The 10879-nt window shown below is 32.6% G+C and overlaps 1 protein-coding gene across 3 annotated transcripts; it reads left to right on the forward strand.

The window, feature by feature from the left end:
- The first annotated feature begins 1817 nt into the window (after nucleotides 1-1817).
- On the forward strand, nucleotides 1818-9685 carry uba3 (ubiquitin-like modifier activating enzyme 3). 3 transcript variants are annotated; one of them, XM_051123480.1, is made up of 18 exons: nucleotides 1855-1892; nucleotides 2026-2064; nucleotides 2481-2601; nucleotides 4184-4264; nucleotides 4371-4453; nucleotides 4541-4621; nucleotides 5519-5562; nucleotides 5758-5822; nucleotides 5973-6128; nucleotides 6213-6315; nucleotides 6421-6534; nucleotides 7534-7587; nucleotides 7694-7730; nucleotides 7823-7904; nucleotides 7991-8091; nucleotides 8949-9012; nucleotides 9127-9181; nucleotides 9284-9685. In XM_051123480.1, the coding sequence occupies exons 1-18, from the start codon at nucleotides 1873-1875 to the stop codon at nucleotides 9370-9372; spliced, it is 1389 nt and encodes a 462-aa protein (XP_050979437.1). In that variant the 5' UTR covers nucleotides 1855-1872; the 3' UTR covers nucleotides 9373-9685. The 3 variants fall into 3 exon arrangements, with proteins under 3 accessions (XP_050979438.1, XP_050979437.1, XP_050979439.1); XM_051123481.1 differs by lacking the exon at nucleotides 2026-2064 and having other exon boundaries at nucleotides 1818-1892; XM_051123482.1 differs by lacking the exon at nucleotides 1855-1892 and having other exon boundaries at nucleotides 2034-2124.
- The last annotated feature ends 1194 nt before the right edge of the window (nucleotides 9686-10879 follow it).

Below are 10879 nucleotides of genomic sequence, written 5' to 3' on the forward strand. Positions count from 1 at the left end.
GTTTATACCGATTATTTTAAAAATAGTTGACATTGACAATTTTATAGACTATAATGCTGATTTAGCTGATAATGGAACTAGATTTCAGTCAGTAAGTTGTCAGAAAACATCAGATTTCACATTCCTTGTAAACAGTTTGACGTTATCTAACATAAAATACATTTTAACAGACAACATCATTCCAGGAAAAATAATGCCACCCCTACACACACACACCAAACACAAATGTATAATAATATAGCTATAACAAAACAGCAAAAAACAAAAAACAAAAACAAAACAAGCAACAGTATATGAAATAAATCTGAAATCCGAAAACTGAATAAATAAGCTTTCAATTGATGTATGGTTTGTTAGGGGTTTGTTAGGATAGGACATTATTTCGCAGAGATACAACTATTTCAAAATCTGGAATCTGAGGGTGCAAAAAAAAAAAAAAAATCTAATAAAAATATTGAGAAATTCTCCTTTAAAGTTCAAATGAAGTTCTTAGCAATGCATATTACTAATCAAATATTAAGTGTTAATATAACTGCGGTAGGAAATTTACAAAATATCTTCATGGAACATGATCTTTACTTAATATCCTAATGATTTTTTTCTTAAATTAAAAATTGATCATTTTGACCCATACAGTGTATTTTTGGCTATTGCTACAAATATACCCATGCTACCTAAGACTGGTTTTGTGGTCCAGGGTCACAAATAATGATTTAACTTATAATGTAACTTTGTTCATTTCTATAAACTAGGATCGCCAAGTTGAGCAGTGGAACATCTTCTTTATAGGAAGTGCAACATATAAATAAATATGTATAAATGTGTATATTGAATTAAAATAATAAAATGTAAAAATAATGTCATAATGAAATGCAACACACTAATATACACACACATCTTCCACCTATGCAAATTCTAACAGTAGAGCAATTTTAACACTATTATAAGATTTTTAAGTGTTTTTTTTTTTTTTTTTAGAATTTCATCCACCTTTTCTTTAACGTGGAAGTAAGACTTCAGGTGCATTAGCCACTATAGGGAAATAAGCAGAAGAATAACAACGTGCAGTAAACGGTAAAACTGTTTGCACTACAAACCAATTAAGATAATACATTAATGGTAAGACACGCCAATGTGCAATATCAAGCAGTAAAGCGAGCTGTTTTTGGGAAGCCAGACCCATAAAATTTACAAATGGCCGAGCCCACTCTTACGGGAAGAAAACGGTGGATATAATAATAAAATTTAATAAAAATGAATATACAACAGCTAACTGTCATCTCGTGACAGAATCTGTGGAGTATTCAAAGTGATTTTAAAGTTCTCTGGGGATGAAAAGATATGAATTTAATATGCAACTCTGATCCCTTATTATACGGGACAGTTGGTAATTTTTTTTTTATTGTTTTTTTTTAATGTAACATAACAATCACAGGGAATAAATACAACAGAAATAGTTTTTAAAAGACCAATATGTGAGTCAGACACAGCCAATATAAAAACACAGTAAATATTTTATTATTATAAATAATAATAATAAAAGAAATATAAACAGAAAAAACAAATAAATAAAAAAGTTAACAGAAGCATCTTTAAAAGGGACCATTGGTAATCTCTACACGGACATCGCTAAAAATAATGACAAATGATTCGTCGGACTCTGTTTAAAACTAGTAAGTCGTATTTTTAAACTAAATTACACGAACTCATTTGTGCTGTACTTTTGTTTAATAAATTGTGTTTCTACTGGAACATAAGGAGTTCCCAGACTCTTCAAGGACTTTTATTTTGAAAATGACACTGTGCGTCAGGTGGATCGCAGTTTTGCCTTGTCATAAGGTTGCGCATTTCACTTTGAATGTTTATGACAATATGGCGGAAGGAGAGGAACCGTAAGTGAAATTTCATACAAAACTGCACACAAATCCCACGTAACAGTGCTTGTAGTTCAATCAACAGGACGCAAGAACGTTAACTTGCGGGTAGCAGAGCATGAATGAACCTTCTTTTACTCTCTCTTTTTAGGGAGAAGAAAAGAAGGAGAATAGAGGAGCTGAATGAGAAGTTAGTGAAAGATGAAAGATGAGAATTTAGATGTGGCAGCCAGCAGGTTTGCTTTGGGAGGTGTTGATTCTTATAATTCGCTTCATCTGTACTGCAGATATTGTTCAGACATTATTTTGAACAGCTCTCCGCATATACTGTACATAAATAGTAACGTTATATAAACTGAAAGCTCGATGAAAGCTTGCGAAACCTCCAATCACTGCTGTTTGCACACATACCATAATGATCTTTCATAACATTTATTATATAAAACACTTATTAATAATTATAAAATACACCTTAATTCAGTGCCTTTCAAGCCATTATTGTACATAAAATATATTGTATAAGTTATATGTGAACTTGTTTTGTACTTACTAAATAACCTGAGTATTGAGTGTTCTGTATATTTAAATATCTATATTTCTCCACAGTATGGTTGTGGATGGAGGGAGCGGGGAACGCAGTGACTGGCAGGGAAGATGGGACCATGTCAAAAAGTTCTTAGAGAGAGCTGGACCCTTCACTCATCCGGATTTTGAACCCAGCACTGAGGTATGACGTAAATCTCATTGCACTCTATTATACCAAAATATAATATGTGACCCTGGACCACAAAACCAGTCTTAAGTCGCTGGGGTTTATTTGTAGCAATAGCCAAAAATACACTGTATGGGTCAAAATGATAGATTTTTCTTTTATGCCAAAAATCATTAGGAAATTATGTAAAAATCATGTTCCGTGAAGATATTTTGTAAAATTCCTACTGTAAATATATCAAAACTTAATTTTTGATTAGTAATATCCATTATTAGGAACTTCATCTGGACAACTTTAAAGGTGATTTTCTCAATATTTTGACTTTTTTGCACCCTCAGATTCCACATATTCAAATAGTTGTATCTTGAACAAATATTGTCCTATCCTAACAAACCATACATCAATGGAAAGCTTATTTATTCAGCTTTCAGATGATGTATAAATCTCAATTTCGAAAAATTGACCCTTATGACTGGTTTTGTGGTCCAGGGTCACATATGTATAATAATTTAATGTAATGTGTGTTCTGCACCCTATTTATTTATGCCTAATTTTAGGGAGATAATCAATCAGTCAGTCAGAAACCTGTGGAGGCATTTTATCAGAACAATTTATTTAAATTTATTTTAATTTTTCAATTATTTCATTGCCTAGACTACATAATGACTGCATGAAAAATAACAAGACAGGCTGATAATTGTATGATTAAATTACTACACAGATTGTGCTCTACTGCTTGTAGAGTATTTTTCCTGTAAATATCTGTTTTGACTATGGTTATAATGGAGTTATTACATTAATGTAATGGAAAAAGGTTCATAGAGTCATTTTTAAAAATGTGTTTACCTCTTTTACAAGCTATTATATGAAGAATATTTGATTCAGAATATATATATATATATATATATAATGTATATATATTTGTATATATATATATATATGCATATATATATATACATATATATAAATATAAATATATATGTATATTTGTCAAGCTCTAAAATATTTTAAAAGGTAGAAATTTTAAATATTTGATTCAGAATATATATATATATATATGTGTATATATATTTGTATTTATATATATTATATATATATATATATATATATATATATATATATATATATATATGTATTTATATATATGTATATATGTATATTTGTCAAGCTCTAAAATATTTTAAAAGGTAGAAATTTTAAGTACAAAATATTTAAACACTAAATTTGAAACTTTAAAGGAATAGTTTTCAAACCTTCTAAGATGTAGAGCTTGTTTCTTCATTGGCAAAGATTTGGCTTCACATCACTGGCTCACTATTGGATCCTCTGCAGTGAATGGGTGCCGTCAGAATGAGAGTCAGGAATAGCCGATAAAAACATCACAATACTCCACACAATTCCTGTCCATCAATCAAAGTCTTGTGAAGCAAAAAGCTGTGTTTGTAGAAAACAAATCCATCCACTGGAGTCAAAAACTATAGTAGCTGAGCTATTTTATCTTCTTGAGCAACTGATTCAAGATCAGTCAGTTTGTTTTAAAACCTAAATGTAACTCTAATCTTTTCTCTTTTTATAAGTTGTGTACATCTTCTTTCAGTCTCTCCAGTTTTTACTGGACACATGCAAAATTCTGGTTATTGGAGCTGGTGGACTTGGTTGTGAGCTGCTCAAAGATCTGGTACAGTCCTTGTTGTGCTGTATTTGTTTTTCAGACAGACTCAAAGCAAAGATGTTAATGTGTTTTCTTCTATCATCCTCATATATGGTGCAATTTTATCACCCAGGCCTTGTCAGGTTTTCGGCACATTCACGTGGTGGACATGGACACCATTGATGTTTCTAACCTCAACAGACAGTTTCTCTTCAGGTTGGTCTTAGTCAGCTGTTAGCTGTCTTTTTGAGCCTTTTCTTGGTCTTCTTTATTAATGCAAACTGCTCAATGTTGTATCTACAGACCAAAAGATGTTGGCCGACCGAAGGCAGAGGTTGCAGCAGACTTTGTAAATAGCAGGGTCCCAGGCTGCGGTGTTGTCCCGTATCCTTCAAAGTGTATTAAACATAGCCAGGATGTTCAAATCCTAAAATATAATCATTCCCTCAGGACATTTTCATTTGTGGGAATGTTAAAATGCTGCTATATTTTTCTTTTTTATGCAGTAATGTTCAAAATTTTGGGATCAGTGAGATTATTATTATTATTTTTTAAAGAAATTAATACTTTTATTCAGCTAGAATACATTAAATTGATCAAATGTCACATAGCGTTAAAGCAATTTATAATATTATGGAATATTTAAAATAATTTCTTTTTTGACTTCAAACATTTTGAATCCTGAAAAAAATGTATCATGGTTTCCAGAAAAGTATTAAGTAGCACAGCTTTTTTTTTAACATTGATAATAATAAGAAATGTTTCTTGAGGAATAAAGTACATTTTAATATAGACAAATACAAAACAGTTCTTTTAAACTGTAATAATATTTCGCAATATGAGCATTTTTTGCTGTAGTTTTCATCAAATAAATGCAGCCTTTGTAACTATATGAGACATCTTTCAAATAAATTTTACCAACCCCAAAGTTTTAAACATTAGTGTATTAGGGGTCGACCAGTTATTGGCACCGATATTACTCATTTTTATTGTTATCGGTCATTTTCAAAACTGATTTGCCGATAAAATAATTTTAAAGCATTTAAAGAGAGGTTTTGTCAGAGCCCTTGTTATTCTTAATTTTCACATTCATTTTCATTTTTATACCAGGCATCTATATCGGTTTCAAATATCGGTTGTCGGTCTACTTGATCTGTAATAAACGGTATCAGCATTAGCCCTGAAAAACACATATCAGTCAACTCCTATAGTGTATACTGTATGTTATATTTATCAAAATGTGTGTCAAAATATTTGTATTTCCCTTTATAAACAATACAGACATTTTAAGAAGATCCAGGACTTGGATGAGACATTTTACAGGCGTAAATACCACATCACTTTTTTTTTTTTTTTTTTTTTTTTTTAAACTTTAAACATTTAAGTTATTTTAACACAGTATTACCTGTGACACTTCTGCAGTCTGAAATGTCTTATGATGACACATTTTAGGCAATTTTTTCACAAATATGAGTAATTTAACTTTTTTTTTTTTTTTTTTTTTTTTTGTTACTGCATAGAATTTCACATAGTAGTCTGTGGCCTAGACTCTGTTGTTGCCAGAAGATGGATGAACGGCATGCTGGTATGTATTTATTGTCCTTAACATTCAATAATCTGTTCATACAAATGCATAGATCTAAAGTCCTCTCTGTGTCATTTAAATAAAGTGTTTCTATTCTGTGAGAAGTGCTTATATTATAGTTTATGCATTTATGCATTATGTCTTACTCAGTTATCGCTGCTGATTTATGAAGACGGTGTCCTAGATCCCAGTTCCATTATTCCATTAATAGATGGAGGCACAGAGGGCTTCAAGGGCAATGCCCGGGTGATTCTTCCAGGCATGACAGCTTGCATCGATTGCACCCTGGAGCTCTACCCTCCACAGGTGCACACTGAGATTTTGTGTTAAGTTGAATCAAGGTGAATTACAAAAGCCATTTGTCAAACTCATTTTTTGTCCTTTACACAGATCAACTTTCCGATGTGCACTATAGCCTCTATGCCACGGTTACCAGAACATTGTGTTGAATATGTCCGCATGCTGCTTTGGCCCAAAGAAAAGCCTTTTGGAGGTACATGAATTCACAGTATCTGGATCTAAAACAACCAATTGATATTTGGATATACTGCTGCCGGGTAGTCTGCTGTTATTTAATTTCTGAATGTGTTTTCCTCAGATGATGTAGCCCTAGATGGAGACGACCCAAAGCACATCCAATGGGTGTACCAGAAATCTCTGGAAAGAGCAGCAGAGTTCAGCATCACTGGGGTGACTTACAGACTCACCCAGGGTGAGTGAGAGCGGCCTGTCAATGGGACTTTATTGGGCATTTGTAGTCAATGTCCAAAATGTACAGTCAATGTTTAGAACAGGGTTCCCACGGGTCTTGAATCTGAAAGTTCAAGGCATTGGAAAGTTCTCGAAAATAAACATTAGCAGGTTCTTGAAAGTGCTTGAATTTATTTTGTGCAAGAAGTTTTCTAGAAAAAACGTCCATATTATTCCCTCCAGTCCACTAATATGTTATTTCGCCAACACTTTGTGGCCTATGCATACTAGCTTGCTTGATTTGCATTAGTTAGGGTGACCATACATCCTCTTTTTTTGGGATTCGGCTTTTGCTTTCTACAGTCGCCATTCATTGTGTGCGTTTTTGTATCAGAGCCCTACGTGAGACTATTTTCTTGATCCCGCTCCCACTGAATTTCGGGCCGTTACCATCTGCTCACGCAATCATTCTAATACTGAATATAATTTTCGTGCAGCGGGGAGCTGCTATCGTATACAGAGTATTTAAATCTCTTTTGAATGAGCGCTGTTTACTTTCACTTTCAATTTTGTGATCACATGCATTTTGTATACAGGAAGCACATCTTACAAGATCAGATATGAGCACATTATCTGCTGAGCAGCAAACCCTCCAGCATGATTTGTCAGTCATCTCTCCTTACTCTTGTCTTAACCCATGATCAGTTAAATCTGATTTGATATGCAAAACAGAAATACGACAAATAAATATCAGATCACTGTCATATGGCCAAAAAAATGCAAAACCAAAAAAATAAATATTTGACACATAAAAACTGTAACAATCTATCTTACAAGGTAACATGATGTAAACCTTGCTCTCACTTGAAATGTGTCCCCACATTAAGTCCTTGAATTTAAGGGGACCTGTAAAGTTCTTGAAAGGTCCTTGAATTTGAAGTTAACCAAGGTGTGGGAACCCTGTTAGAAGCTCTTATTGTTATACAGTAGGTGTTGATGTACTACCTCACCTGTGTTTTAGGAGTCGTGAAGAGAATAATTCCTGCTGTGGCTTCTACAAATGCTGTTATTGCTGGTATGCTGACATTGCAAATGTTCTCTGGTTGAAGGATGCTTGAGAGCCTTTTGATATTTTTTTTAATACTGGAAATACATTTTTTTTTCTTTCTTGCACATTTCAGCTGCTTGTGCCACTGAGGTTTTCAAAATTGCCTCAAGGTAAGTTACAATGACCTCTTTCCCAGGAAAGAGTGTTGAATTCATTGTTTTGTTCGTCCATTCACGTCTTTTCTTTTGCTTTTGCCAAACAGTGCGTACGTACCCTTGAACAACTACCTGGTGTTTAATGATGTGGATGGCCTGTACACGTACACCTTTGAAGCTGAGAGAAAGGTTAATGATGTGAACAGGATTTAAAGGACATAACTAAAAAATAGTTATGACATTAATAATGCTCATAGTCTCTGTTACATGTGTAGGAGAACTGTTCTGCCTGCAGTCAGGTGCCACAGGACCTGCAGTTCCCACCTTCAGCGAAACTCCAGGAGGTTCTGGACTACTTAACTGAAAACGCCTCCCTGTGAGTCACAGTGTTGCTTCAAGTTCATCTATGGTTCTTGAACCTAAAACTTAAAGGGATTGTTCACCTAAAAATGGAAATTACCCCATGATTTACTCACCCTCATGCAAGTGTATATGACTGACTTCTTTCAGATGAATTCAGTCGGAGTTATGTTAAAAATGTCTCTTCCAAGCTTTATAATGGCAGTGAATGGCTGTTGAGATTTTGAAGTCCAATAAATGTGCATAAATCCAACATAAAAGTACTCCACACAGCTTTGGGTGGTTAATGAAAGCCTTCTGAAGGGAATAGATGCGTTTGTGTCAGAAAAATATCCATATTTAATCTCTTCCACTGTCATGTATATAAAAAAAACTTACTAACTTATCTTCTTTTATTCATTATTTATTCATTACTAATTTATTCTTAACAATAATGTTTTAATATGTTTTAAACATATAAATTCTTGCATATTCTTGGTTTTTAGAATACATAAATAATACATCAATTTAATACAGCTTTCTTGTTTATTATCACCCCAAATGATTATATTAATTAAATGGTTAGACACACTTGCCATTAAATTCGTTTTACGAGCAACATGTAACGAAATGGCAATACCAAAATAAATGCTTAATATCTTCTCCTTTTCTAAACAAAGCCTACAGAAGAATCTGATTCATTTTGCCATTCACAATTTATTATATTCCTCCTAGTTAAAAATATATTGAATGTGACAATGGTAAATATGATGAAAAAATGGTTTAAAGCATGCAAAAAAATATGTTGTCCTTATGTGTTAACTGATAGCTTTCCTCAAGCTATTTTCTGCATTTCCTCCTGTTTGTAATAACACTGAATCTTTTGTCTTGTAGCCAAATGAAGTCTCCTGCCATCACTACAACTCTGGATGGAAAAAACAAAACTCTGTATTTACAGGTTAAAAGTTTTCTTGTCATATTTAGTTAAATTAGATTAAAAAGGTCTGAACATGCATGTCATGCATTAGCTGTTTATTTAATAGATTCGAATGTGCTTGGGTTTTATTTTCAGACTGTAGCCTCTATTGAAGAGAGAACACGACCAAATCTAAGCAAAACACTGAAAGGTGACAAAGTCTTTTGTGATCATGTAGTATATATGTAACCTATTTAATATATTTTTCATCAAAAAAAAAGGATGTTGTTTAAATGTTTTCTTGTGCTTGCAGAGCTTGGACTAGTGGATGGACAGGAGCTGGCCGTGGCTGATATCACCACTCCTCAGACTGTGCTCTTCAAGCTCAACTTCATCTCATAGGACAAATGCTTCATTCTTATGGACAGTTATTGCAGTCGTCATCAAAATGAAGCCGTTTTGGAATTGTAGTCTATAAACTCAACATATTTATATCAGCAGAGGCATCACATGCACATTCTCAGCTGGAATATCTGCAGTTTGCATTGAGTTTTTCAGGAGACATTTTGTTTCGTCGTCTTGCACTGCTATAGTCACAGGAGTCATTTGGTGGATTTCTTTTTTATGCAAACTGTCTATTTATTTAGTTGTGCATTCAAATATCTTGTTCAATGTCTGTGTTTTGAATTAAAATTGGAAATCATATTTTAAACAAGCACTGAAGTTCTAAGTATTGTTTTTTTTAATTATAAATGTACTTTTACTCAGTTGTGTGAATAAATATATTTGGTTAAATATTTAAAGTTATAAAAATTATTACATTTTCTAGAATTAAAATTGATATGAAAGCAAATACAGAATGATGCATTGTCAATGTAATGTTAAGAAAGAGGTATTAGGTATACACCTTTTTCTTCCTGTAAGAGTGCATCACAAATTTTATGTGTCTGGCTTTCGGTCATCATCTTTTTATAATTGGTGTGTATTACCATATACTTTTAATGTAGTACCTTAATAATGAACCACACTGTTTTAGTGCACAGTTTTACCGTATAGCACGCATTATTTTCTTTTCGTTATTTCGCTATCTGTTAATGAACCGGAAGTCTCGCCCATACATGCTTACTTAGGCATTGAAGAATAAGATACTAAGATCAAATACTGTAATGTTTTTTTTTTTTAGTTTTATGTGGCATTGTCATGTAATACAGATTTGTAGAATTACTTTTGAGACACTTATAAGCAAGATCAGACTTACCTTAGTGAATTTATTTATTTAGATTTTTTAATGGACAAAGTATAAGCCACAGCACCACATGCTACAATTGATCAAACTACAAATGTTGCTTGACAAGCTACAAGTGAAATTATTTGTTTAGTGTCCCATTGCATTTTTAAAACGACTGTCATACAGTATGCAATAATTTCGTTTTTTATAGTAATTTAAGTAAAAAATGCAATAATTTCAAATAATATTAATGCAAGAATTTCGATTCTTATTTACTTCATTTAGGAAAACATTTCAATAATGGTTTTTAACCCAATATTAATTTAAAACGTTTATTTGTTGTAGTAAAGAGACCAGAGATCGCATGGAGTCCCCCCTTCAAAAGCATTAACACCTGTTCAAGTTTGACACCGAAGACGTACAATAAAATGCCTTTGAGTTTACGTTTATTCTATTATTATTATACTTTAGTAAAATTAAGATGTTTCAAAGGTTTCAACTGAACAATGACACTTTGATATTTTTTATAAAATAACAATAAACACAAACCACAGACATCCGTCGTATATAATTTCAACTATAGTTATAGTATAATATATAATAAAATTATGAAATTAAAAAATAATTACCACTGTAGACACTGCAGACGTGTCCCTGACGTCACTTGCAGCGTAGGTTGAT

The sequence above is a fragment of the Labeo rohita genome, chromosome 11 (genome assembly GCF_022985175.1).
Source record: "Labeo rohita strain BAU-BD-2019 chromosome 11, IGBB_LRoh.1.0, whole genome shotgun sequence".
Lineage (NCBI taxonomy): Eukaryota > Metazoa > Chordata > Actinopteri > Cypriniformes > Cyprinidae > Labeo > Labeo rohita.